The 27,642-nt window shown below is 36.5% G+C and overlaps 1 protein-coding gene across 1 annotated transcript in view; it reads left to right on the forward strand.

Annotated features, from left to right (window-relative positions):
- Positions 1 to 27,642, forward strand: part of SLC25A21 (solute carrier family 25 member 21) — a 241,754-nt gene that overhangs the window by 133,930 nt on the left and 80,182 nt on the right. Inside the window, exon 2 of the mRNA XM_053946647.1 lies at positions 2,164 to 2,212. Within this exon, the coding sequence (XP_053802622.1) occupies positions 2,164 to 2,212 (49 nt within the window). The remainder of the gene's footprint in view (positions 1 to 2,163; positions 2,213 to 27,642) is intronic.

Consider the following 27,642-nt stretch of genomic DNA (forward strand, 5'->3'; position numbering starts at 1 on the left):
GTCTTCACAAATTTTAATGTAAATTTCTTTTAAATACATTTAATGAAGAATTTTAGCATTAAAATTTACACCCTCCTTCAGTTACTATCTCCAAAAGTTACTTGTGTTCATGTGCAAAAATTTTTGCTGTTCTTTCTTGTTGTATAAATAGCTTATTATTCCTTAGGATAAATACATAACAGTTGTCAATAATATATGTATTCAATATGTAAAGTGTATCAAGCTGAAAATAAATTCTCATTTTTAAATATAGGTATTTAATATAGGCTGAGCTAAAAACTCTATTGCATTTATTGGCTACATCTCGTCTGACTATAATGAGAATCCTCCCTCTGCTAATGCTCTGGTTCAGTTTAAAAGGCTTACCTAGTAAGTATCTGTGTTACTCAGAAGGTTTGTATAGAGTTGAAATAGAAAGTAGATAATTTTTTTGAAATTTAATGCTCTCTGACATAAACTTTAAGCCACATCCCAAATTTTCCTGGTCTCCCTGAAACACTTAACTTATTAGTTCTAAAATAATCAAAATATGAAACTTTAAGCCTCCCTTAGATTATAATCAATAATGAAAAGAAGCTCAGGTTTCTGATACTGTTTACATACTGCAATCTGTGCCACTCAGAGAGAGCCTGGTTCCTGCAAGAAGCTCACCAAGAGCTTTCCTCCATCAGGTCTGTCAAAGAATAGGGCCAAAATGCAAATTCCATTAGTTCAATAGTCTTTTTTTGCAATATATCTAAATGTGATTTTCTCTTAGAGTTAATTTCAATATTTTTGGTAGAAAAAGAAAGTAGTTGAGTAGCCTAGCATGTAACAAACTGTATTGGAGACTGTTAACTTTAGTAACGCCTAAGATCAGATATAGTGTGTGCCATTAAAGGAAGGGGACAGGGTGTGGAATTTAAGCCAGTGACATCTGAAATAGTGGAACATAAGCATGTGCTTAGTTTCAGTGGGACTGTATGTTATACCTAAAGAAAGGAATTCTTTCCTGAATCACGATTTTTAGAAATTTAGCTCCAACTCATCAAAAGACACATTCTTATTATAAAAGCTTTGTAATTATTTTTACAATAATCATAAATAAAGTAAATAAATGCATTCAAACATTGTAATAAGTATAGTCTTCACAACCTGTTTCTTCATGATGTAGCATTAAATTTATTACACTAGGTAAAAAGCGTGAGTGGACATTTAAGGGTCCTGATAACCTGGGCACAGAAATTTCAAAGACATAGTAATTATTATCTAGGACATATGTGCATGTATTTTCTTGGCATTTCAAAGTCCTGTAAGATTTGTATATTAGTTTTTTATTGTGTCTGCAGATTGACAGATCTCTAAAATACACTTTAACAGTGGTCCTGATAAATGCATATTCTTACTGCTTGTTTGCTTTTTGGAATGAGGCTGATATACCAAATGGAAAGTAGGGTAAGCAAACCTAGAAATTTAACTAGAAAGTTCTCCCTGGGTTATGTATGGACTGTTCATCAGGTGTCAGGTGGGTGGAAAAAATAATAGAGTAAACTTTGAAGGTGATATTGACAGGTACATTTGGGACCTTCCAGATTTCTCTTACCTTGGCATTGGCCACTTGAGATTCAAAGGGGAAAAGCCAGGACTACACATCAGCACCAGCACAGGGCATGGCAGGACAAAGAACCAGTGAGGCTGCAGCTCAGATATGCAGGAATCAGCTGTCATCTTAACATCAAGTCCATCTGAACCACCAGTGCAGTCCTGCAGTGTCCTTAGGAATTATTCTTGCATGACAAAGAAGCAAGTGCCAACCTGAACTCCCTTCCTTTGCGACTCTTAACAAGACTTAATGTATTTATTTATGATGCCAGTCAAATGTTCCCACTGTTTTTAAGTCAGAAAACTGAGCAAAAACTAAGATTAAATTGATTGCGTAGCTGAAGTCCTCACTTAGCCCACTCCAATGAACAACTAGCTCTATTCACTGTTGAAAAGCCCAGAGGTCTATACACACTGCAGAAGTGCATGTTTAATATATGAGGTGTACAACTACCATGTCATCAATGATATGTGTAGGTTTTTACTTTGCTTTTCAAATTTCAAAAACTGTTGAAGTCAATGAAAATTAAATTACTATTTGTACAAATGTTTATTAGTCCTCTCTTTGTTATTCTTTTATAGGTCTTGTAGAAATTTGCCTGATGCATCCCCTCGATGTAGTGAAAACAAGGTAAGATCATGCTTGAACAGGTTTTGTTGACACTGGAAGATATCCAAATTACAAGCTGTCAAAAAATAAAATCCTAGAACTTCTCCCAGTAAGATAACTTGTGCCTCTAATGACATTTATATTTACTTACCTGTATTTACAGCATTTGACAGATGGAATTTGAGTAGCACGGCACATTTCTGATTAGAGGTCATCTAAAGGTGTTAAATCTGCATATGACATGTATTTTTACTCTTGTAACACAGTGCTATGACACGAAGATGGCTAAAGTTAAATTCACTTAGTATATGTAATATCTGCAGTAATTCTTTTATATGTAATTGGGAAGTAACATATTGCCTCCAAAATAATTTTCACAGATTTTTAATAAAAATAATAAGAGGAGATGTTCCACATTCTCTTTGTAAGCTAAATAACTTCATTATTTTATATTTTTTAAATCTATTTATCAGTCTTTTTTTTCTGAATATTTGTTCTTATGTGAATATAAATGATTAAATGACCTCAACAATTTGCTCAAGTTAGTTTTTCTTAATGTTGCTTACTGAAGTGAAAAAAAAGAATAGCTGTGTTTCTAGTTTCTGGAATATCCTTTTATTTTCTGTGCATTTTAGTTTTTATATAAATTCACAAGTTAGTGTTACTGTACATGAAAAGCAAACCAGAATGGAGAAGCATACTAGTACAAGGAGAAAACTATTCATGCCACATGCGTTACACGGTGCCAATAATTACCATATATACTGTTCCTGGAGCTCTATCTAGGTCACAGACGTGTAGGTAGAAAAGCTTCACTAGGAAACTAATCAGCCCCAAACAACTGATGAGGACAGCTGTGGTCTCTGGAATATGCTTGAATTTGTCAATTATGATTTCATATTCTAGTTTCAGTTAGCCAACATGTGAGGTTTTTTTGGATGCATTTTTGGCTTTTATTTAAATCACATTTTGTGATTTGCCTAAGACCTTGAGATGCACGTTTTTTGCAAATTGCATTTTGCAGAAGGAGGTAATCTGCCTGTGGTCATTGCCCTACACCAGGAGACAGTTATTTGGGCTCCAGCTGCATTAAATGCTGCTGAGGTGCTGCAGGTCCTCCTCGGGGCTTGGAGGTTGCTCAGGCAACCCTTCATAATGTGGATGTGTTGATTCATATAGAAACAATGCACCTGGTGGTTCTGAGGGTCCTCTCTGCCCCTCCAAGTACCACTGAAACAATGCCATTAAAACAAGACTTTGATGAGATTGAAATTAAAGGCTCAGAAGCGACAGGGTACAAGCAAAACAAATACAAGAACAAATTTAGAAGAAAAAATCTGTCTTGCTCTTCTCTCATGTGGTCCCCAAAGGATGTGCTTTAGTGACTTCATTTTGGCAGTTTGTGCTTTAACTCACCTCTAGCTTTCAAGCTTTGATTTTACTTCTTTTTCTCTTTGTACTGAACTAGAAGTCGTGTTCTTTTGTAGTAAGAATGCTAATTTAGTAAGAATTCATAATTTAGTGTAAGCCACATATCATGAGTCAGAAAATACATTAATTGCACATCTGTACTGGCAGTCAACAGACGTATTTTCGGTTTTCTGATAAGAACCACACAGTGGACGCTCAGAACACAAGGACAGATTTCCCTATATCTTTTTGAAATTTTACTGAGTGTTACACACTTTTAGTAGTGAAAAGGCTTTTCAGATATGAGATCCTGAAATGTAAAGAATTAAAGAGTGTATGGGGATGTTTGTAAAGCTGTAACAATCCTTAAAAACACAATAAAAAGTAAAAATTAGGAAACCCTTATATGTGAAATTTGGAATTTTTAGAATAAAGAAAGAAGTAGGAAGAAAGGAAAAAACAGTAGCTCTGCAGAATAAATCAGATTATCAATCAAAGTAAAACTGAGGGGCTGAATCAAATAAAAAATCAATTAAACAAATTTCTTCATCAGAAGAAACTTCTATTGAGTTAATTCTTCCACTGAGTTAGCTGCAACTCTTTGCAGAAGTGGGCAGCACCCAAGTTTGTTGATGCAGATGTATTCAGAGATATTACACAGATTTTGCAGTAACTTTTCTGCAGATCTCAGCAGATGGTAGTAGTTCAAAATACTTACATTTTGAAACCAAATGACAAAACTGAGAATATAATATCCTTTGATCTCATCCATCATTTTGTTCTACATTCCTAACATCATGTTTCTTCCTTTCATTTTGTAATGGCTACCATTCCCAATTTACTATTAGCAGATCAATTCTTTGATGGCCTTGAAAGTTCAAATGAAACATTGGTTTTAATTCTGAACTTTGGACATAGAATGTTCTCTAATAGTTTTTCATTGACTTTATTCCTTTCTTGCAGTGCTTCTAAGTATTGTTGTGTGCTTAATCTTTCCCAACATGGTATTGATAATCCACTGTTTCCTAATCACTTCCAGCTATTACAGTTTTGGTGATTGGTTTAGGGTTTTCTTCCTATTGGTTAGGTGAAAGGATATATGAAAGCACCATTTGTTTCCTAATTTTTATGGTGTTTTGAATTTCTTACTTTTTTTTTCTAGAAGTGTGTTTGGTTAAGAGTCCTGTGGCCATTTCAAATTATTATTATCTCATTGATCTAAGTTACTGTTCTGAAGGAGTTTAGGGAAGATGTCAGAGGCTCACATCTAGTGGACTGGTGGCTTAGTGCTTCATTGATATTTTGTGTATGTGCATGTTTTTAATAAAAAATTGGATAAAATAAAGTTTCTGTCAAAAATTATTTTGAAACCCTGGAAAATGGTTTGGCTCTTTTATGACATTTTGCAATATCTTTTCTGTGTTTAGCAATTTTCTATTATTCTACAGTAACAATGCTAGATTTGTTTATCTGCTCACATCAAGGGAGGAACAGTATATATGCTTATAAACCTTAGAGAATCCAAATGCTTAATGAAGTGTTTTTTCCTAAGTGTACATCTGAAAATAATTTTATTTTTTTCTCTGCTAGAACACCAAAGATCACTACTCTAAGAAATTCCTGATAGCTGGATAGATTAAGATAACTATGATCCATTGTTTTAGCTTTATGAATCAGATATATTGGAATAGTTTCTGATGAGATATTATTTATAAAAAAAAGACGTGCTGATTATTTTTTTTTTGTAGAATAGTCTCTAATAGCTGTTTTATATATCAATTATCCTTATGATTAAGTTAGCCATTAAATAAAGTACTGAATCTCTGTTCTTGTTCTCCTAAATACAGAGTCTGGTAAGTTTTTTGTGTATGTCCATGTATGAGAAGTGACAGCAGTGGAAGAGGTTTTTGGTACAGATACAATCAAGACATAGATGGTCTATTTTTTAATTAAGAGCTCTAGATGATCTTTCTTTTCTAGAAAGTAAGGGAGGAGAACAGTATCTCATCTTAGGATAAAGAATTGGGTTTTCTTACTTTGTACCTTTTTTGTGTCTTAAGCATAATGCAGGCTGTAATGTTGTTTTCAACCATGAGACTTTCAAAGGATGCCAAAATGATGTACTAGGTCATGATACATAGGACGAGACATTGCCATATGTATTACTTTAAATTTAAAAATTAGAACTAAAAGTAGAAATAAAATTTTAGCTAATATTTCCCTAGGTTTATGAGTTGATTCCCTTTATATGTGCTTTTTCTTTTTCTTTGATTATTACCAGTATTTATACAGCTGAATTTTAGTGATTCCACTGTTCTTGAAAACAATTTCAAAATTGCCTTTGCAAGTATTCATACAGACTGTGAAACATATATTTGTGTAGAAAGAAGTCATTTTGGATGTGACTTGGTATTATGTAGTTAGGAAATGGAAACCTACTGGGTAATTTTTTTTAACAGTTATCTACAGAATTTAATAGAAAACACAAATGAAGAAATTTATGACTAAGTGGTTTCAAATAATAGATTAAAAAATAACAACACATCATCAAAAACTTTCAAATGCATAACATCTGAAAAGAAAATGTGTCTGAAATTCCTGTGAACAGGAAAAATGTTATGGGAATTAAATGAATCATTTACTTCTCTTTTCCATTTTAGGTGTTATTTGACATCACTATACATTTTGAGACAAATATTTGAAAGAGAGATGGTTTCTCTCACATCACAATAATATCAAATTGTCCTCCAGATCTGTGTTGACTTCAGTGGACATAGGTGACAGTCCATACCACTGGAGTATTTAGAGTTTTTTAGTTCTCGACAATGTATTCAAAGAGAGGTGAATGTTATGCCAAATACCATATAAAAGAATTGGAGAAAGTCTAGTTTATTATTGTATTTGTAGAATCATCAGGGTAACCTTTGTTATAACATTTTAAACATATATTCAGTGGGCAGTTTTTTAATACTTCTCTAGTTAACTCAAATAATCACAGTTCCATTTGATTTTTTTTTCTCTTTATTAAAACAGTCTTTTCCATTTTTCAATATAGTTTTGCCTTCACAACGCAGTCTCACATTGGGATGAGTGTGCAATTTCAAATCAATCCATAAAGGAGAGCTGGGAGACATTATTTTGAAAGATTTTACTTCAATTTATCAGGAAAATAGGTTATTAGGTATAGCTTGTTTTCATGGTCAACCTATCCAATGTCTTTGTTTTTTTTCTTAAAGCTGTTTCCCACCTTTGGCAGGGAGGCTGCAGTCCATATTGCTCTAGTGTAATACTGCTTCACATAGCTCAGCTTCAGATCAAAATCTTCATATGGACTGACTTTTGGTCTCATGTGTGATCCTGAACATCAGCATTTAAAATATGACACAAATAATTCACCTTAAAAACTATGTATGACATTTTTGTGTAGTTAGGATGGAGATTTTAAATTTTGCTACTCTTACTGAAAAATTCTAAACCAACATCATTAATCTGAAGGCCCAAATCTAAAAAATAATTGAGATCTAAATCAAGGTTTGGAATCTGCATTACAGACCCATTTCTAGTTAGCAACTGTTCTGCTGATTTGTGTGCATGTTTATCCATTCTCTTCCTTTGTTCCAATTCTGTCATTTTGGTCTTATTAAAAAAGTTCAACTTACTACATGTGTTTCCGATCTCATTCCATCTGTTATTTTGCAAGAGCTACTTCCTTTATATCATTAATTCCTCTTTGATTTTTGGTCTTTTTTGTTTGAATGGGCAGAGGTGGAGCTTGTTTCTGAAAAACATTGGTTAAGGAAGAGTTCATTGTCCTTATACAATGTTACCATTTCCAAGTGACCATAGCTCACTTGGTTTGCATCAGGCCATGTTAAGTTCATGGTACTAGATGCAAACTGCTCTAGTTAGATTCATAACAGTTTTAAGCAGAAAATAGTCTTCCTGTCCTGGGAAAATTATCAGGATACCAAAATATTCTGTATTGGAATGAACAGTTGAACTCTCAGAAGACTTAGAAAAACAATGAGTTATGGCCAGTGAAACTTCGTGCAATTAATTTTGGATTTTGGAAGTTTTCACTTCCTTTTTTCCCTTTCTTTCTTTTCAATGCCTTTTAAGTAATTTGGAACTAGAAAAACAGAAGATTTTGTTTGAAAATGTAGAGGACAACATCCATTGTCATCTAAAAGAAGTGTATAAAAATATATTGAAACTGATAGTTTCTTGAGAAAAGCTTTTTTTTTTTTTTTTCATTTTGAAGAAAAAGAACCAAGTAAAAATAATCCCTGGCCAACTCAGCTTAATGTCTTTATTTCATCCAAATGTCGAGGCTTTTCTCTGGGATTAGATTTCCTTCAATTTTCAGTGGCCTTTGGCACAATTTTTCACAGGGCTTGTGTGCATATTGCAGATTATACTCTGGTTTTATCATTTGAATTTCAGCATTGAAATACTTTGGATATTTATGTACAGATCCAATTTTTTTATAATGAGGACTTTACAGTTCATCGTAATTTGGATGTGGATGTGATCCAGTGCTCTGTAATTTGCCCTTCTTTTTCCTTCTATGTACAATCTGTTAGGAACTAATAAGGGCACATGGGCTAATAATTCCTGCTAGATACACAATTGCGATTTAAATCCTTCTCTGAATTAAAGAACAGCATTGATGTACACTGTTAAACAGATGCTCTGATTTGCAGTGCTGGTCAAAGTGATTTCTGTTTCTATGTGCTTTTTTTTGTTGTTATTCATAGGTGTACCATGTATATATTTTATAAAGAGTGGCAAGATCCTTTGGGATAAAAGAAGCTGTGTAAGTGTGGCTTCATCATCTCCTCATGTGATACTGTGTTAGATGTGATTGAACACCAGAACTGCTTGATTATACCCCTATTTCAAATCAGTGTAGATTTTTGGAAGATCTATAGCCTATATTCTTTTCTTAATTTTAAAATAATTCTATACCTTCTTTGATAGAAACAAAATTTCTGCATCATCAAATCAGACTGCTAATGGTCTCTCAAGCTTTTCTTTAATTTTGATTTTACATTCTGCCATCCACTCTTAAGTTTTTTTAAAGGAATAGACAGTGCTTTTTTTAGACGGAAATACCCTAAAATCATCATTTCCATTTGACAGCATGGCATGCTTCGAGTTACTTGTTACCTGTGCCATTTCACTGGCTTTACCAAAACTTCCCTCAGTTTCTTGAGTCACTTGTGAGCTGTAACAACCTAGAATTTCTAACACCCACAAAATAAACCACGTCTGCCTTCAGCTCAAGATAGAACAGTAATCTCTATTTACCTATTAAAGAATTCTTTTCTTGTCTGTGAGGTTTTTAGGGTAATAATATGAAGCAAAGCCAACTTCAGTTGCCTAAATAGTTACTTACGTACTTCAGGAGTGAACCAGAAGGAAGTGAAATGGCTCTATGTGCAGGGAGCAAGTGGTGAGACCATCATAGGGGAATTGAGAGAGGCAGTAGTAGATGGGATAAGATTTTCAGACAAGGAAGCAAGTGGACAGTCTACCAAAGAGAGCGAAAGAAAAAGGATACCAGGGCAAGAAGGATGTTCTTATATAATTTCTTGTCAGATAGATACAGAAGGGATCTTTTGGATTTCTAGAAAGCTGGTGGACCAAAGCTGACTTGGAGTGGCCTTGGTTCTCTTCAAGATGCAATTTTGCATCTTGAATATTGTAAAATATAAAATATTTAATTTTGTTTAAGATTTTTGGCTTGGTGCATCTTCCCATGAGAGTGTGGTGCCAGTGACACCAAGGTCGCGGGCTCAATCCCCCTATGGGCCATTCACTTAAGAGTAGGACTTGATGATCCCTGGATGCCTTCCTACTCAGACAATTCTATGATTCTGTGAGAAGGTCTTTTACATTGCTCAAGCACAGCTCTGTCTAGGTGAACCCTTACAGATGGTTCCTTGAGCAGCTGATTTGGGGAGTAAATGGTAATCATGCAAGAAGAAATATTGAATATTATCCATCCTGCTAGTGACAATCCTTTTGTCTATGGATATTTGCAAGATATATTCAGTCATTTGTTCTCTTAACAATTTTTTGCTTGTTACTTTATTTTTCCTCCTGTTTGGACAAGTTTCAGGCCCCTTTAATGTATATTTTGTTTTCATTCTAATGACATAGCACAATATTCTTTCTATGTTTGGATTTCCAAACATAGTGCTTATGAAGTTCATATAAATATTACTGGCAGCTACATTGGCATAACTTGTAAAATGACAAGAGCCTGAGGGTTTCTCTCCTATAATCTGCATCTATATATTTACATGCTTTAAAAAAATAAATGTAAACAGACATATTTGACTGTACTGGTACAGCATCTTCCTTGGTAGAGGAAGTGAAGTTTCTTTATATTTAAGTTCTCTAGCACTAGAAAAACCTGCAGTTGATTAGTTGTGTCTGCATGATGCAGTTGCAAGAAAGCGGTGTGGACTGTGTTTTGTAATTTCACAAGATGTACATTCTATGCTCACAGTTTAAACCCAAGAAAGCTCTGGATTTTTTTACTTCCATTTGTTATTGTCTTAATTTTATGAAAATGCTTCCTTTTATATAATATGAGGCTACAAATAGCACTCTTCTAGACAGAACAGGAAAATGTGATGAAAGAGCTCTAACACTGTTATGGTGAAGAATCATACCATGCCTTACAGTTATGAGAAAATAATTATTTTGTCATTACACTGCCCAATGGGAAAAGGAAAAAAAGGAAGAGAACCTAGGAGTAAGTACCCTCTAAAATATACTCATTGTACTGTTGTCTGTTTCTCTAGTTAGAAACTACTGAAGAAGTTAAAGATAGTATAGAAGCACTTGGATTTTCTTTGTACTATCTCAAGATATCTACAGATAAACTGGATATTTACATTAATCAGAAATAATCACTAAATTTTCATGACAAAAAAAATCAAATTCAGTTTGAAACATTTTGGATCTGTGGGTCAGCTGACAGATCTGGAAAAATACAGCTATGTTTGTACACAAAACACCCTGTAATATTATAGTGTGTTATATTCTATTAAATGCAGTAGATGTGTTTAATTATTTTATTTGTTTAGATTCCCTCATGCTATTGTATTGTTGTCAAAAAAGGAATTACTGTAACTTACAGTAATGTAACTTTTTTGAGTTATGGAAATTGCCTCAGTGCTCCTTACTCTTCTAACAGGGAGAAAGAAATAACACTAGAAGTCTTGGTACTCAGTGCAATGTGAACCATCTTGTACATCACTTATAAATCTGATTTATTTCTTTTGGACATGGGACATCTATTCAACCATTCATCTGCTATTTCTTGGCAATGGGGAATGGTATCAGGACTGCTAGCACTTTATCCAGAGCTGTACTGTTTAGATCACTGCAGTAGAACCAGCACTTAAAATCACGGTCCGTTCCCAAATGAGGTGTTACTGCCTGTGTCTGTCATATTCTGCCACTGCTGTACCAGCACTCAGAAATCTCCATCCCAGTGCTGAGTTTGGCTTCCTCTCCCTCTCACTTTCCCTCACCCTCACCCTCTCCTCTCTCCTTGCCTCTGCCTGTTGCTTGGTCCCAAGGTATTGGTCCCCATACCTTTGTCCAGTCTATTTTAAATTGTGCGCAGTGACAAGTCCCCTCTAATTCCCTTGAATGCTCCTGCATAGCCTACTGCTTCTCACAGCCAGTAGGTATTTTCTAATGCTCCAGTATTTCCATTATATAGTTTTATCCCTAACTACCTACACACCCTTTACTGCATATTGTTCCCCTTTCCCTTTTCTTATTCCCTTTAGACATAGTAGATTCATGGCGTGCCCCCATTTTCTTTTTTCCCAAGCCTAAATTAGTGTGAGATAATCAGAGAAGCTCTTTAAATAATCTTTTTCTCTCTATTAATACTGCATTTAAAATATAATCAGTCAAAAGAAATCATGAGGGATAGAGTGGAATGAGAGCAAGAGCAAAAAGGAGAAAATTAAGGACTTGGAGGTGAGAAAGTACATGGGATTCTATTTACAAGAAAAATACATGCTGAAAATAAGTATTTAAGATGGGAATTGGGGAGTGAGAATGAACAGATGTTAGCAAAGTTACTTTGTCTGGAGACAAAGAAATGGGATAGTTTAAAAATGTGTGTATTTTAAAGTAAGATTTTAAATAAGGATTAAGCAGCTGGGAACGGTTACTTATACTATGAGTTGGAGACGTCTATGGTGTACATAAGATTTTTTAAAACAATCTAACAAAGCATCTGGGTAAGTTATTAACAGATGTTAATGATTTGTCAGTGGTATAAAATATTAAGATCACATTCAGGGGTAGACCATAGTCATGTCTGATTTCTCCATGGACAAAACTTTTGCATTAGACCACTGTCATGCCTGATTTCTAACCATGGATGGAACATGCCTAAAAAATTCGAGCAAGGAGAAAAATAAAGAAAAAATGGAAAGAAAAAATGGAAAGAAGAAAGAAAAGAAAGAAAAGAAAAGAAAAGAAAAGAAAAGAAAAGAAAAGAAAAGAAAAGAAAAGAAAAGAAAAGAAAAGAAAAGAAAAGAAAAGAAAGAAAGAAAGAAAGAAAGAAAGAAAGAAAGAAAGAAAGAAAGAAAGAAAGAAAGAAAGAAAGAAAGAGAAAGAAAGAGAAAAACAACTGCCTATGTTTATTCTACTAGTATTTGTTTATCTACTGCAATGAGTGAGAGATAGTTCAAGTATGGAAAATCAGTGTTTAATTACTTCATTTACAATAAACAGAAAGTAAATTTTTTCCTCTTTACATTTCTTTTTTCTTAGTTGTACTTGAGCTAGCTTTTCAAAGCTATGGATACAAGAGAAAAAAGCTGTATGTGTTGGAAGCACAATGTAACTGTAGCAATGCCAATAATTCTCTCAGAGTAGTTGGCCCTTAATGCTGTATTTAAGTATGTCCCGAAAATAACTGCATTAGGCCAGTAAGTGCCAAGTAAATCTATAAATAAATAAAAAGAGAGATAATATCTTTGTGAACTGTGCTTTCTGTACGTTTTTATGAACAGATGCATCAGTGTGTATTCTAGGTCTAGAGGGGGTTTTGAGAAACAAGAGTATTCATGTTGAGTGGGATGCAAGTAAAATACCATCTCCAAAATAATCTTGGCACAATAGAGATGTCTTTTGAACTTATTTCTCAAGAGAGTAAAAAGAAACAACAAAAAGCTAAGGAAATATTTGCAAGTTTTTAGCTGCTGCGATGTTGTAGTAAGCTGATGACTCCCTGGTGAGCAGGCAGTGGGTTAGATTGTGCTTTTACAACCCAAGTTGAGCCAAGGGCAGAGCTCAACAGCATCAGCTGAAGAGCAGCACACAGAAGGGGCTGTGCCTCGGAGGTGCTGTGACCTTCCCAATTTTCTCATATCTCCATAATGGATGATTGATCCATGGAAGTACTAATTTTCTGTAACTACAAAAGTATGGTCATTTCTTGTACCTTTTTATCAATTTTCTTAAATCTGGAGCAGGGGCTAAACAGTACCTGTGTGTCCCACTGGCTGCCATTATGGGCCTGCAGCAGAGCAGTGAGAAGGTGCTGTGGGTGCCCCGATGTGCGTGGTGGAGTTCAGGGTCTGCTATAGGGGGAGATGCATTTCCAAGTGTTACATGTGCTACTGTCCATCCAGCGTCTGCCCAGGTGTGGCATCTTAGATCAAGATGGTTTCCCCCAGGAGGAATGTTGGACACTTCTTTCTTTAGCACATTAGTGAGCTGAATCAGTTCAGTGCAAGAATCAGTCATGGCACTTTTTCCTGAGTGAGTAATCTACAGACTGGATGAGTAAAATTAAACAGTTTTGAAATTGCTAAACTGGAATACAAATCAGGAAAGGAAAAGTAAACAAACAAACAAACAAAATCCAAAAAGCCCACTTTTTTAAACTTATTTTGTATCTTAGAAAGAAGTGAAGGGAGGCATATTTCATTTAAAAACATGGTTCCACAACATTTTCAGCTCAATTCTTTTGGAATTGTGTTCCCTTGACACATACGCTCCCATTCTTTGCCCCCTTGACACACATTGCATTTCAGGGAGCTAGCACAGTGGAAGACTTATCAATTAAGCCTGGCTGGGTTTCTTTTTTACCAGCTTGGTTTTCTGAATTAATTCCCCACACAATGATGTATCAGCAAATATGAGGACAAAGAAGGGGGCAACCCAGACCCAGATCAACAGTGGCAACCCCTAAAATGTTTGCTAATGGTATGCATGGAAGGCATGTGTGTACTTGTAATACCCATTAGAGTATGCTGTTACACCTAATCTGGTGAAGGAGTGGTTTTACACTAGGAGAGTTAGGCCTGCTCCTGGTCCCTTGACACCCAACACCCTTCTATTCTTTGTAGTTTGGTCCCACCATTTTCCGTATGGCAGATCTAGCAAGTTGCAAAACTGCAGGGAAAATTGATTTAGCTTGATGGTGAGTCAGAAAATTAAGCTATTGAAAAGTATTTGTTTTCTAGTGGCTGCAGACTATTGGATCAGCTATCTTGTAATGCAAAACTGCATCCTAATCAAAGATGTACAGGTATTTATTTACTATGTCTCTAATTTGTATATGTACTTTTATTTCTATGATTGCCATTTTTTCTGTCTTGTCTGTCAGAACATGCTTCATAGTGTTATATCTTCTCTTAGAAAATGAAGTTCAGTTAGTTATGGACAAACATGTTCTTTTGAAGGTGTAAGTTGAGTTCTATCACAGGAGAAATAAAAATAATGCAAGAAAGTTATGTTACCTTCACAGGGGAATAGAATAATGCGTCAATCTTATGTAAGGAAAAATCTTTTCTAATTTAATCATTGAAAGGTGAATTTTTAAATGAATAGCAATACATCCTTTTCCTTTTCAGATACATTCTTTTTCTTGACAAATCGTTGTATTATCCACTTGACCTATCTAAGAAGTAAAACAGCTAACAATTCCATTATTATACAGATAATGCATTGACACAGTATATGGCATATGTCTTAGGAATTTTAGAAATATGCTGAAATTTAGTTTTCAACTTTACAAGACAGGAAATTCCAATTTTGTTGTTCATTGTTGCTAAAAAGACAAGATGCTTGTCTCCCTCGAGTTAACAGTTCCTTACAGAACCTTGTACTTTGCCATCATCCTAGAGGAAGAGTAATTGGTACAGTTTCTCATGAATTTGTGAGTTGTGTCAACTTACTAGAAGGGTTCAGTGAGCATCAGAATTATCATGGAGAAAGCAGCAGGACCACTCAGTGAAAACTGAGTAGGAACAGGGGAGAACCAACTGAGGGGTAAACCTCCCTGTTCTGTTTTGGGTGAACTCTTACATCAGATCAACTGATCGTGGAAGATCTTAAGTCAGAAGAATCAAACCATTAAATTCATGGGTTCCTGTCCTTCAAAGTATTCAATTATTGGCTCTGCAGTACTTAATTCTAATGTGTAAATACTTGGTCAAATTTGAATGAATAAAGGGTTCCTGAAGTTCCATGTTAATAAAATTGCACAATATTGCAGAAGTTGCTGTTATTACTACAAAAAATGATTGCACACTACAAAGAGCTGTTGACTTTTCTGTGAAATATGCAATTAGGATTTTGAACTTTCGTATTACAGCTTTAGCAGATATACTAATTCATGGCTACTAAAAAGAGCCTCATATTCCCTCATCTGCATCATTCTGCACTCATCAGATTCAGCTCTCTAACTTGGCTAAAAACTAATTCAACAACAAGAAGAAAACTTGAAAAACAAACTAACAAGCAAACAAACAAATAAAACTGCCTAGCAAAAAGTGTAGTTAGAGAGGGAGGAATATGGAAGGAACTAAGTCTCCAATCAGATGTGTGTTTTTTTCAGTCAGTTCTGATGAACAGCATGAAAAAAAATGTAACATGAAGCATTGTGCCCTAGGTAGGAAGTAAACCTGTATAAAGAAATAAGTACAGTGCCATATATGAAATTTGCTCCCATAGTTAGGTGGAGAGAGCAAGGACATAATTGACAAGAAGCCTGAGCTCCAGAATCATGGCATCTGGAAATACAGAGAGTATATATTTGTCATCTTGCTGTATACTGGCCTGATGATCCTCTATAGACTGTTGGCAAAGACTAAATATTAGGACAGATGGCCTTCTGATCCTTTGTCTTCTGATATATAATAATAGATCCTATGGAGGCAAAAAGCCTCCTATCTCTATAGGCGTCACTTTCTTAGGACAAGTGACCTACAAAGGCATATATGACAGAGTTGCCTGTGATAATAAGAGCTAAAGTCACTGACTCAGACAATTTCCATCCACTGTTTTGATGAATCATCAGAAAAGTAATAAAAGAATGATGATGAGTGTATCATGCTCATATGCATTCTGAGTACCATGAAAAACATCTCATCCATTAGAAACAACATGAAATCCCAGAGAACATCACATCTGTGGAACAAGGTTAATAGTTCACATCGATTCAGCTGATTCTGCTACCTTTCCTTGATTAGCTAAACCAAATTTTGAGATCAATTAGATACACTAACGACACCATTTCCACTTACTCACTTTTCAGTCTTTTAATAAATTTATACAGCAGAAGCATTTAGAGCAGTTGAATAAGAAGAGCAAGGTCTTATTGTTGTCTTTTTGAGCTACTCTGACAGCTCAGAGGACATCGAGGGAGATTTTGGCACTGGAAAATTTTCTTAATGAATCAGAAGTCCTTAGGTGGTATATGGTACAGAGGTGGATTAATACTCTGCTTCACCTCTTCCTCACAAACTCTTATATGGCAGTAGGTAATTCTGGAAAGAAATCAGTGGTCAGAATGTCTTTTACAATCCAGCTTTTTGTGGCTGCCAGTACAGACCCTGGTGACTAATAGGAATTCTGCACAATTAGAGCAGAGTTGTGTTATGTGTGCTGGGGCTAAAAGAGTTCCAGTATTCTTGGCGAGCCGGAGTGCAGTGGAAGTACATATAGCAGCTTTGAAAAGCATGGCCCACAGTTCTTCCTCCCATTTAATCACATAGCTTAAGAATAATGTAAACTTGAGTTTTGGGTGACAAATATAAAATTATAATCATAAATGTTACAGCATGAGGCCAATTCACAGGTACTCTTGGAAAACATAATTTATGCAGTGCGGGCTGCCCCAGACCAAGTCCTGCAGGGTGACCCGCTGCTGGCTGATCAACAGGTGCCCAGATAGAGTAATGCAGCTCCACCAAAAGACAGGAGGACTCTCGTGCTGCTGAAATCCACGTGGGTTTATTGAGGACAGGTCAAAGGATGAAGGAGCAGGAACAGGAGCCGGGAGACAACCACACGCAGGGGGAGACAGCTCCGAGAGCAACTGGGGAAGGGGGGGGCTAGGGTATTTAACTGGGGAAGGATAGGAGTGGCTGAGGTACAAACTGTCCAATGGGAAAACAGCTTAAGGGAGGAGCAGGGATGGGGTGACATAAACTGAACCAATGAGGGAGAAGGGAAGGAGTGGTTTGCAGAGGGAACCAATGGGGATCTCGAGAACAGGGAACTTTCTAGAAGCTGGGGAGATGAGAAGCATGAACTGACAGATGATAGACAAGTGTTCATCTGCATGGGGAAGCAGGGAACTCTGGGAAAGTGTTCTACACAAATGCAGTCTCCTAGGGCATCCCTGAGCTGCTGTCCCCAGGGGTACATCCCACATCTCCCCCTTTTCTATTTATTAAATAAAAGTTCCCTAAAGTCTTTACAAGAGTCTTTTTGAAGAAGGTCAGAGCAATTGAGACTATGAAAATGATAAGTAAAATCCACCGCAGTCCTTTTAGAATTGAGGCCACCCACCCGGGGACACCCCACTGTGTGAGCAGTTTGTTCATAACATCCACAGCCTGGCTTTTGGTCTTGATGTTCTCGACTTGTGTTTGGATCCACTTGATATTTGCTTGGATGGACGTGCTCTTCAAAGAGAGGTTGAAACAGCACAGTCCCTCAAAATCTTTGCAGCTGTGGCTATGGGCTAATAGTAGGAAGTCGATGGCGGCTCTGTTCTGCAGTGTGGCGTGTCTGGTGGTTTCTTTGTCCACCAGGAGATCTGACAAGGCAGTGGACGTGCCATTGGCCTGCTTCCTAAGCCAACACCCTAGGTAAGAAAGCTCGCCGAGGACCTTGGCTGCTGCGTACCACGGCAGAAAAATAGATGCAGCGCCCCCCTTCACCCTGTTCCAATTATAAATTTGGGAATCACAATTTGGATCAAATTCTGTATAGGATCTCTTTTTGAGAGCCAATTGTCTCTCTTTTTTCCAATCAAGAATTTGGGTCTTCTTGGGTGTCAGGGTAGTAAGCTGGCCAAGACTACAGGGACCCCCTTCTATCTTAGAGGGGATCCCAGCCCACACCCTGTCACCACAGAATAGAAACACTCCCCTGGGGAGCTCTCTAGGGTACGAAGAGGACTCAGACAATGTAGTGCTGGTATAATGGCACCAGTCAATCCTGTATTTCTTCTCATGGGGCGTTACAATTTTTCTCACCAAGCCTTGAGGTTGCCAATCTTTGAGCGAGGGCTTGTATCTAAATTTGATACAATATGTCGCTCTCAAGGAGCCCAGTAGATCCAATTCCTGGGGCTCCTGTGGTGTATGTGTCAAAATCCTCGTCCATTAGTCCCACTCGTCCCAGGCTTCGTGTTCAGAAGCCTTTTGAAAGAGGTTATTTTTCTGTCTGAAGACAAGTTAGCTTCTGAACACACAGATATCTTGAATACTGGTGTTTGAATGCTTCTATATTTGAAAAGTAAACCAGGATTTTTATCCAGAGCATAATAAAACAGAATAAACAGAAACTGGGTCAGCTAAAGTTTTGATGAGACATATTTCAGAAAACAAAGACAAATATATTAGAAGAAGATGTATTTTGAAGATACATCAATCATAATTTTGAGTAAATTTTCAGATTTCAAAATGATGAAGCTACTACTTTGGAAGCTAGTAGGAAACTGCAGAAGTGATACAGATGAAAATGCTGTGACTTCTCATGAAATACAGCTTAAAGATTTGTATTTTATATTACTTCCATTAAAACTAAGGCTGTGACCAAAAATACCTAGGGACAGTTCATTTTGTTCTTTCTGCTACAAAGTGGTAACCTGGGTCAATGCGTTGGACAGATGGGTAAAATTTACCCTTGATTACAGTATTGTTGAATCTATTCCACAAAGTCCTGTAGCTCAGAATAATCAGTTAAGTAAAGCCAATATTAGTGGATAATTTCGCATGACATGAACATTTTTGAAGGTCAGGATGATATCTGTCTGTGACTTTAAATAAATGACAAAATATGCAACATTTCTAAGAGACAGTCAAATTTTTCACCTTTCCCTCAGGCACTGCCACAAGACTGTGTAGCACCTCGGGACATACTCCACGGGACATTGAAATGGGGCTGCAATATTTTAGATGCTCTGTTCTGGACATGTGCATGGGCTTGAGTTCATGACAGAATATTTAAACCAGGTTTTGTTAGAACTTAAATTTTGATAACTTTAAACTTTCATATTTGTTGGAGTTTTCTTCTGAATTAACAATTGTTTTTTAAAGTGAATTTTCCCCATGGCAATCCACTTCATCAAGCTGTAATTTTTCTTCAACTTTATTTAACAATGCAGTTGCTGTAAATGCATCTTCAGTGTATGGGTGATACCCATTGAAAGGATCTGTAGGGATTGTTTGAAGGTGCTTATCTTGCTCTGTTTCTCAGGTATGTCCATAATGTGACTTAGTTCCCACTCAGAAGCTTCTGTCATGAGTTAGACACGTATTTATGTGCTGGAGGGCTCAAAATCAAGGAATGTTTCATTGCAAGTTGTACAGTGGATACATAATCGAATGCAAAGTTTTGAATAATTTCAGCATGGTTGTATTTATTTTGTCTGCAATATTTATCTTACAATATGGGCCTAAATATCTAAAATCAAAAAAAATATCCTAGAAGAAACATATTATGTGCTTAATAATGTGGAGGGGAGCTTAATCGAACTACTATTTTTTTTGGTCTGTCCATGTCTTTTTGTCATTGTGTGTTTTCTAGTATTAAAATTTATATATTTGGTAGTTTTCCCTTCTACACCAGTGTACTTTAGAACTTTATGCTGAGCAAATTATATACAAGTACTTAGGAGCAGACCATTTAATTGCATTTTCTGTTGTTAAAAATACTTCTGTAATAGAAAAGAATTGCACTGACATTTTAATATGCTGTCACTTTAAGACACTACATGAAGTGTGAACAGAGCACAGGCACTTTTAACAGGTGTCTCTAATTGTTAGTTTGTTTCTTAGAAATAGCTATAATATAAATTTTGGTGGAACATGTAGATCCAAGGTGTTTGGATCTTGCAACATCCTAACCAGGCTTTCCTTTCGTTGCTGGTGAAAACAAATTGGGTTGTGTAATTGACTTTTTTGTGAATAAAGCTTTTATGTTTGCTTTGAGTTCAAACTCCATCTTTTTCTTATTATTCTTTTTTCCCTTAGGAGAGATTGCAACATGGGCTTTTAGGGGGAAAAAAAGTTCAGTGTATTCATTTATTTTAGCAAATAGGATGTTTCTATTGCTTTCAGATTTTGCCAGTCTGTAACTGCAGAAATAATCATGAAAAAAGGGTGAAAGCCAGATCAATTACATTTTTAAAGAGTGTATTTTCATTAGATCTTCCAAGTGCCTGTTATGTTCAAAGGGAGCTCAGGATTGTCTTGTTCACAGAACACTTGAAAAACCCCTTAAAAGAAACAGTTCTATCCAGGAAAATGTCTGGATTGTTGTATGAAGTGTGCTTGCTTTAAAAAATGGCAGAAGAAGAGCATTAATATGCATACAGTTTTTTCAAATTTTCAGTGAGATTACTACTATCTCCAGAAGTTGATACAAAAATGTCTTTAAGCAAACAAACTAAAATTCAGAATACAAACCTGGTAATAAAAGTTGATACTGAATTTTGAAAAAGAAAAAAGCACCGGTTTTGTTACATAGGAAATGAATTATGAACATTCATCTTCTACAGAGTTTACCTAGTTAACAGGTTTTTATTATAAATAGTTTTTCTTTTCTGAATTGGCAGAAAGATAAGCTACATAAGTTCTTCAAAGTTATATACTTAAGATTTAGTGAACATTTCAAGATCAAATGTTTCACTAATTTTTAAGATACATTTAGATTAATTGCAGAAAATTATGAAAGTCTATTTATTAGTTAAGCTGTTGTTAAAGTAAAGGAATTCTGATCAATTTGCTAAGAATTGACTCCAGCTGTGCTGGTTTCCGTCATGTAGTTAAACAGAAGCTCACCATAGTTTGATCTACTTGTCCTCATTTTCTTGGTCACTGAAATAAAAGTATGATGGACTCAGCAGCAGTCATGTGTTCCTTGAGTATTCAGGTGCTAATCCAGAGACTCAATTAAAAACTTCAAAGCCATTAGGGAAATATTTCTCTGAATTTAACATAACTCACTATGTGTGTTAACTACATATTTAAATATCTATGAAAAAATCATGCAATAATTTCTTAATTTCAAGGTAAAGCTGAGAGAGGGAACTCTGATCTGGAATACATAATAACCTAATCATAGCACATAGCTATGAAGTGAAAGAACGAGTTCCAATTCCTGCTGCCTGAATCAGATATCAGACTAGGATTTGACTTTCCCAAAACCTTCACAGATTCCTTGACCTCTGAGTCTCTATGGCATAGTCCTTTATTCAAAGCTCAGAAACCTTTCTAGGCAAGACTAAAATATGAGCTCCAAATAAGCTCATCCTCCAGCATGTTCACTTGTGTACGTGGTTCAGCTACAAACTGCATTGTAAAAAAGCAAGAACTGATTGTGTCTCTGTCAGATCCTATTGTGAGTACTGTAGCCACTAATACCCTGCCTCTCATTTCTTCAATAACTACAACTCCTTTTAATCAAAATAACTAGATAGAAGCACATTTTTGCTCCTCACAGGAATTGAGTCTGATGGATTCATTTTTAAAATGATTGCTGTATGTGCAATCATTTTAAGAATAGATCCATTCTTAAAATGGATCATCAATCATCCTATGCTGCAGGTGCAGAATCATGTGTATTCAAGATACAGAATTTCTTTATCTTTTAGCACTGTCCTGAACCTCCTGTGTGTAATATGTCCAAGTGCCAGAAATTGAGCTGACACTTCAACTGTGGCCTTCAAGAGCAATTCCAAACTAGTATCCTTCAGTCTTTTAGCTGGATCTCTTTTTATTGAACTGTATGAAAAAAGAAATCTGAATTGGTTTTACTCCTTCAAAAGTTACCATTAACCCTTGAGTTGCTGAATCTGGCCTGGTAACTGCAGACACTGGCTATAGTCTTTGTGTGTTTCAGCATCACCTCTACTCCCTTCAAACAGTACAGTCCTGCTTTTCACACCATTTCATATGCTTAACAAGTGTCAAAAGAAGCATCTCCTCCCATATTTCTGTTCAAATCTTCACTGTGCTATCCAAGGATCAAGAGCTTTTGCATGAATCTGTTAAGCTATGGTTACTGCACTAGAGTTCTTTCATTGCTTGTGGTAGATTCTCAAGACAAAGTCTGACATGCTTCCATACTTCTCAGGTCAGCAAGTCCATGTGGCTTTAACTTGGGATACTCCATGATCATCAATGATGATCAGTGTTTACCCTATACTAACAACAGCCTTTTTCTTAGATCATGGTGAAAAACAAGCATTCCACCCACCTTACATGTTAGACTTGCATATAGTGTTCAGCGTGTGCACTTTCTTCCCCAGTGGTTTGGAGTTCTTTCCAGAACTGTAAGAACAGACTAATATCAGTAGTGTAAGTTTTGTAGATACTGCATCTTCTTATTCATGTGTAGGACTGGTTATTTTGGATTTTTCTTCCCACTATAAAGCATGTCCTTTTGGTAGACATGCAGAAAATTGTGTACTCAGAGAATGTGTAGAATATATTTTAGATAAGGAAAAGAAAATCAAAGTAATGAAAAGACAAAATTATTGTGTCAATTACCAATTTTGAAATACATTAATCATAGAGTTTGGGGAAAATTTGAAAATGGGTAATTAATTTTACTCCTTTCTCCTGTAGTCTTTCTGCAAGTGAAGAAAGCTATATGTGCTTTTGGTCACTTCATAATAGCCTTAGACAGGTTAATGTTTTAAATAAACACTCAATGTTCATAAATTCCATCTGCTGAATATATTTCCTGTGATATATTTTAAACAAAGGTCTGCTACTTCTGATGTTTATCCCTGACATTGTTGTTGATATGTAGACATAACTTTAGTATGCTTTCAGCTGTTGTTATTAAGGTTTTATTCTGTCATAAATTGCTAGATATATGTACAACAATAGGATTATTCTATTCTTCCTTCCCTACTTTTTGTGAAACATTGCTGGTTAACTTTTTGGAGAAAACATTGAAAGAGTTTAAATCTTCAAGGAAACCACTGAAATAGCTAAAATCATCTGTGCTAAAAGGGCATGTGCATGGCAGTTGTGGGTAAATGCCCTTTCTGGAACGAATATTTATTTTGTGATTAAGATGCAAGTTACCTGTTTTCTGAATCACTCTTTCTAGTACAGCTAGATAAGCTTAACCAAAACCAGAAGAGGAAGCCTCTTAAAATCAAATCCAGTTATGGGCAATACTCCCACAGGGTTCCTGAGCTGATTTTAGAAGCTTTTCTTTTGGAAGTCCATCCTTAGACCATTCTATCAGAATCATATAGTGGGTGATGTAGCCAGAAATATTGCCAAAAAAAAAAAAAAAAAAAAAAAAAAGGATCAGTCTCCCCAGATTAGAGGGATATAACTGAAACAGAGATGGTAGATCTGTGCAGTGTACATGACACATCATATGGTGCACACTGTGGTTGTGGTTGTCATTGTTGCAGGAGCTTATGTGCTCTAAATCTTCTCTTGATTAGTTTAGAAACAGTTCTGTCTCTAGGGATCTAATGACTTCTGCTGTTTCTTTGATTTGCATGCAAATCCAAGCCTTCTTAAGGGCCTTGACAGAAGAGTTAATATTTTAAAACAGTAGCTTTAAGTCTCAACATAGTTGTGCTTACATAATTCAAACTTGTTGATTGTGGGACACAAGGTTTGAGAATACGCTTGTAACCAGTTGCGCTGGTTTTGACTGGGGTAATTTTCTTCACAGTGGCTGGTATGAGTCTGTGTTCTGCATTTGTGCTGAACACAGAGGTGATAATACAAATTTGATTTTGTTATTGCTGGGCAGTTCTTATGCAGAGTCCAGGCCTTTTCTGCTTCTTTTACTGCCATGCTGACAAGGATGTTGGGATACATGGGAGACTGGGAGGAGACACAGCCAGGGGAGGTGACCCCAACTGACCAAAGGGATATTCCAGACCATGCTCAGTATCTAAAGTGATGGGGAAAAGGAGGGAGGGGAGTTATTTGGAGTGGTGGTGTTTGTCTTCCCAAAATACCATTATGTGTGATGGGGCCTTGCTCTCCTAGAGATGTTGAACACCTGCCTGCCATGGGAAGCAGTGAATCAATTCCTTGTTTTGCTTTGCTTGTGTTTGTGGCTTTTGCTTTCCCTGTTGAACTGTCTGTATCAAGCTTTTATCCTTCTGATTCTCTCCCTCATCCCACTGGTGGGACTCAGCCACTGAGCAAGTGGCTGTGTGGGGTTTGGTTGCTGCCTGGAGTTAAACCAATCTAATAAAGTCTTCTGCTCAAAGATACTAGCACTGACTATACTTCACAGATAAAACAGTAATTAAAGTAAGTGTCCTTGGAAAACCTAGCAGTTTAAATCCTGGCTCACGTTTCACAGTCCCTTCACTTTACCTTCCTCTGAAGGTAAAGTGGCACATTTGCTGGCACATCAGACCACTTTACCTTCCTCTGAAGGTAAAGTGGTCTGATGTGCCAGCAAATAAAGTCTTGCCATTTGTGGAAAATCTAATACCAGATTTGTCTTTCTCTTTCCAGGTGATAAATTCTATTGTCTCAAACTAAAAAAACAAAACAAAAACAAAAAAAAAAAAAAAAAACACACAAAAAAAAAAAAAAAAGAACAAAAAAAAAACCAGAAACCCAAACATCTGACCCAAAAAAAAACCCCAAAGCAACAAAACCCTAATCAAAGTAACTACCAAGAAATTAAAGAGCCTGAAGTAAAAAATACTCTTTTTTTTAAATTTTATTTTGCATATAGAACTAAATTTTCTGACCTTCAATCCAAAATGTATTGCAAAGTTGTGGTCTCTTTGGATCAAGAAAATAAGTAATTTTTGTACACTAAGTGGTGGCTTGCACTTTCTCATGAAGTTACTTTGAAATATTTTTTCCTTGCATTTAATTAAGTCTCTAGATATTGTGTATGAAAGCTACAGTGTTACAGTACCTGAGCATTTTAATATGAATTTTAAATATTACTTTATTATTGTGTATTGTATTCTGCTGCACTTTGGGTTTTTTTGAAAGAATGGCAGAGAAGGGACAAGTGGAATGGCATTGCAGAAATGGTCAAGGTATAGGTGAACCCATTTCAGTGTTTCACTCTACTGGTGTAAAGTTGTACCACATATTACTGTGAAATATTTTGGTTGTGGGCTTCAACATCTTTTGTGGGCCATAGGTAAGATTCTTCTTTCTTTCTTCTCCTCTCTCTCTCACCTTCTCATTCACTCTGGTTCCACTAGGCTCCTAAATTTACAAAGGTTAAAATTTAACACAGGGTGGTTTCAGTCCATGGTGGAGGCCACAGCACAGTGTGGTGCTGAATGCAGATCCTCTTCTTTCCTGACTACGGATCTCCTTCCACAGCTCATCCCCTTCTTCCTTACTGCCCTCGGACTCCTGCCTCTTCTTTTCCTGCTTAAATTTTCCCTTCATTTTAGCACAATCTCACTGCAAATTCCTTTCTCAGGATCTGTAGACTTTCCTGAGCCTGTACAAGGCTGCTCTTCCCTGATATTTTTCAGGAGAGAGAGGAGCCACCAGCAGTAGCTTCCATCATGTGAAGTCAGCTCAGCTCTGAAAGGGAGAACAGTGGGGAAAAAAAGGTTGGAATGGTCAGAAACAAAACACAAATGGGCCAAGCCATCTGCAGAGTGGACCCACAAAATTAAGAAAAAGTATTTTCCCCTGGTGGCAGCTGGGTGCCTCTGACATTACTTTTTAATCAAATTAGCGCTCCTGTTTTTAGTTTTTAATGAACTTAATTTCAGTAATTTCATGTTCCATGGGTGCTTGTCTGAGAATAAGCAAAGTACACATTGACATCTAATTCTGCTGCATTTTTTCATCAAGCATTTTTTAATTTAGTCTCTCTTTTCCACAATCTTAGATTTTCTCCACAAACCTAGGGTGTTTTTTTCCACAATCATAAATTGTGAATAAGTCCAATGATTATATATCAAGCCTATGATTTTATTGTAACTACTTGTTCATGTACATGTTTGCTCAAGACATTGAGATGCTGAGTCTGTCGTCTTGCCCTTATCCTAGACCTCCTCCTCCTCTCCTTGTCATGCTCCAGTCTGGATTACTTGCCAATTCCAAAGAGCACAACCCACCCCAGGCATTGCAGACTTGTGGACAAAGAGAGCAGAGTAAAGGGGACTACCTATCCAAATTTCACCATTGCTGCTTCTGTGGTGACATGCACAAAATATTGGGACACCTCCAGCTATGCTGTACCCTGACGATATGGCTGTGGGAGTCTGGGGACACATGATGATAGCTTGTTGTCAAATTTAAGTGACCTACTCTCTACTCTGAAAAGCTGGTTGTATTTTCATGTGAAATACCTCTGCTACTGTTGAAAATGCTAACAGCCAAGAAAACAGACCACTGGCAAATGGTCACCCCTTCTTTTAGGGCACTTGCTAGAGCCTTGGCAGTGTATTCAAAGATAGACAGCTTCATCTGTAGTTTAGGGAAAGAGTGGAACAGCTATGCAGGACAGGTAATTCCATCAGTCCTTGATACCCATCTTGGGGATGTGGGATGAGTTGGACTTTGGCAAGGCATGTCTCTGCACTAGTTCTGCAGGGAGCCTAGATGACTGACTTAAATTCAGTGCTTGAATAAAAGATAACTGAATGTAAATAAGATTAACAATACTTAAGTACTTAAAATGTATGCAAGGGTTCTGCTTTAGTGCATATCTAATTCCAGCAGGCTGTATATGACTACTAGGTTTAGGACAGATCCTGACTCAGCCAAAAGGCAGAGCCCTTCAGTAACACTGAGGTGTGTCTCTCAGAAAGTCTAGCTAGGCACGACTTAATCCACACATTTAGGGGGCAATGGCCTCTGATGCCCTCTGCCTGAGCATTTGGGGTGCATCTCTGCAGAAGTGCTGCTGTGTCATGCAAATAGGGTTGTATGCTGTGGGAAGTAGCATTGAGGACTACAGCCCTGTTATGTTATTGATAAAGCCATGTCTGCATCTAAACTAGAAAGTTCTTAGTTTATACTTTCTATAAGTTTACCCTTAACTAGAGGTTAGAAATTGTGCCAGTACCAAAGCAGCAAAAAACTTCACTGGCTGTTTTGCTATGGTGAGTACCATGAAAAACTTCTTTTGATTTGTGCTGTGTGCGACAGAGCTGCTTTGTCACTCTCCTTTTAAGTACCTTACCTGCAGATGCAATGACAAAGATTTGTGAGCTGGATGATTCAGGAACATACTCATCCCTCCCTTGAGCAGGTAAATGGAAATACCCCCTTTTTTTTTTAAATTGTGATTGCCACCTTTTGTAAGCTGAATAGAAACCAAGAACTTAATTTCTTTCCTGCCAGTTAAATTAAGCATCCATGGTGTTTTCATCCCATGTTTTGGGATGTATAACACATGATTTACAGAACTGCTGACTGCTGTAGTTGCAATTAAAACAGTGCTGCCTTTATAGCTTGAACACTGAGTGCAAGCAGGCTGATAGATTAATCAATCCATTTTAAAATGTATTAACTAAACCAGCAGTTTACTATTGTCAAACTCTA

The sequence above is a fragment of the Vidua chalybeata genome, chromosome 6 (genome assembly GCF_026979565.1).
Source record: "Vidua chalybeata isolate OUT-0048 chromosome 6, bVidCha1 merged haplotype, whole genome shotgun sequence".
Taxonomy (NCBI): Eukaryota; Metazoa; Chordata; class Aves; order Passeriformes; family Viduidae; genus Vidua; species Vidua chalybeata.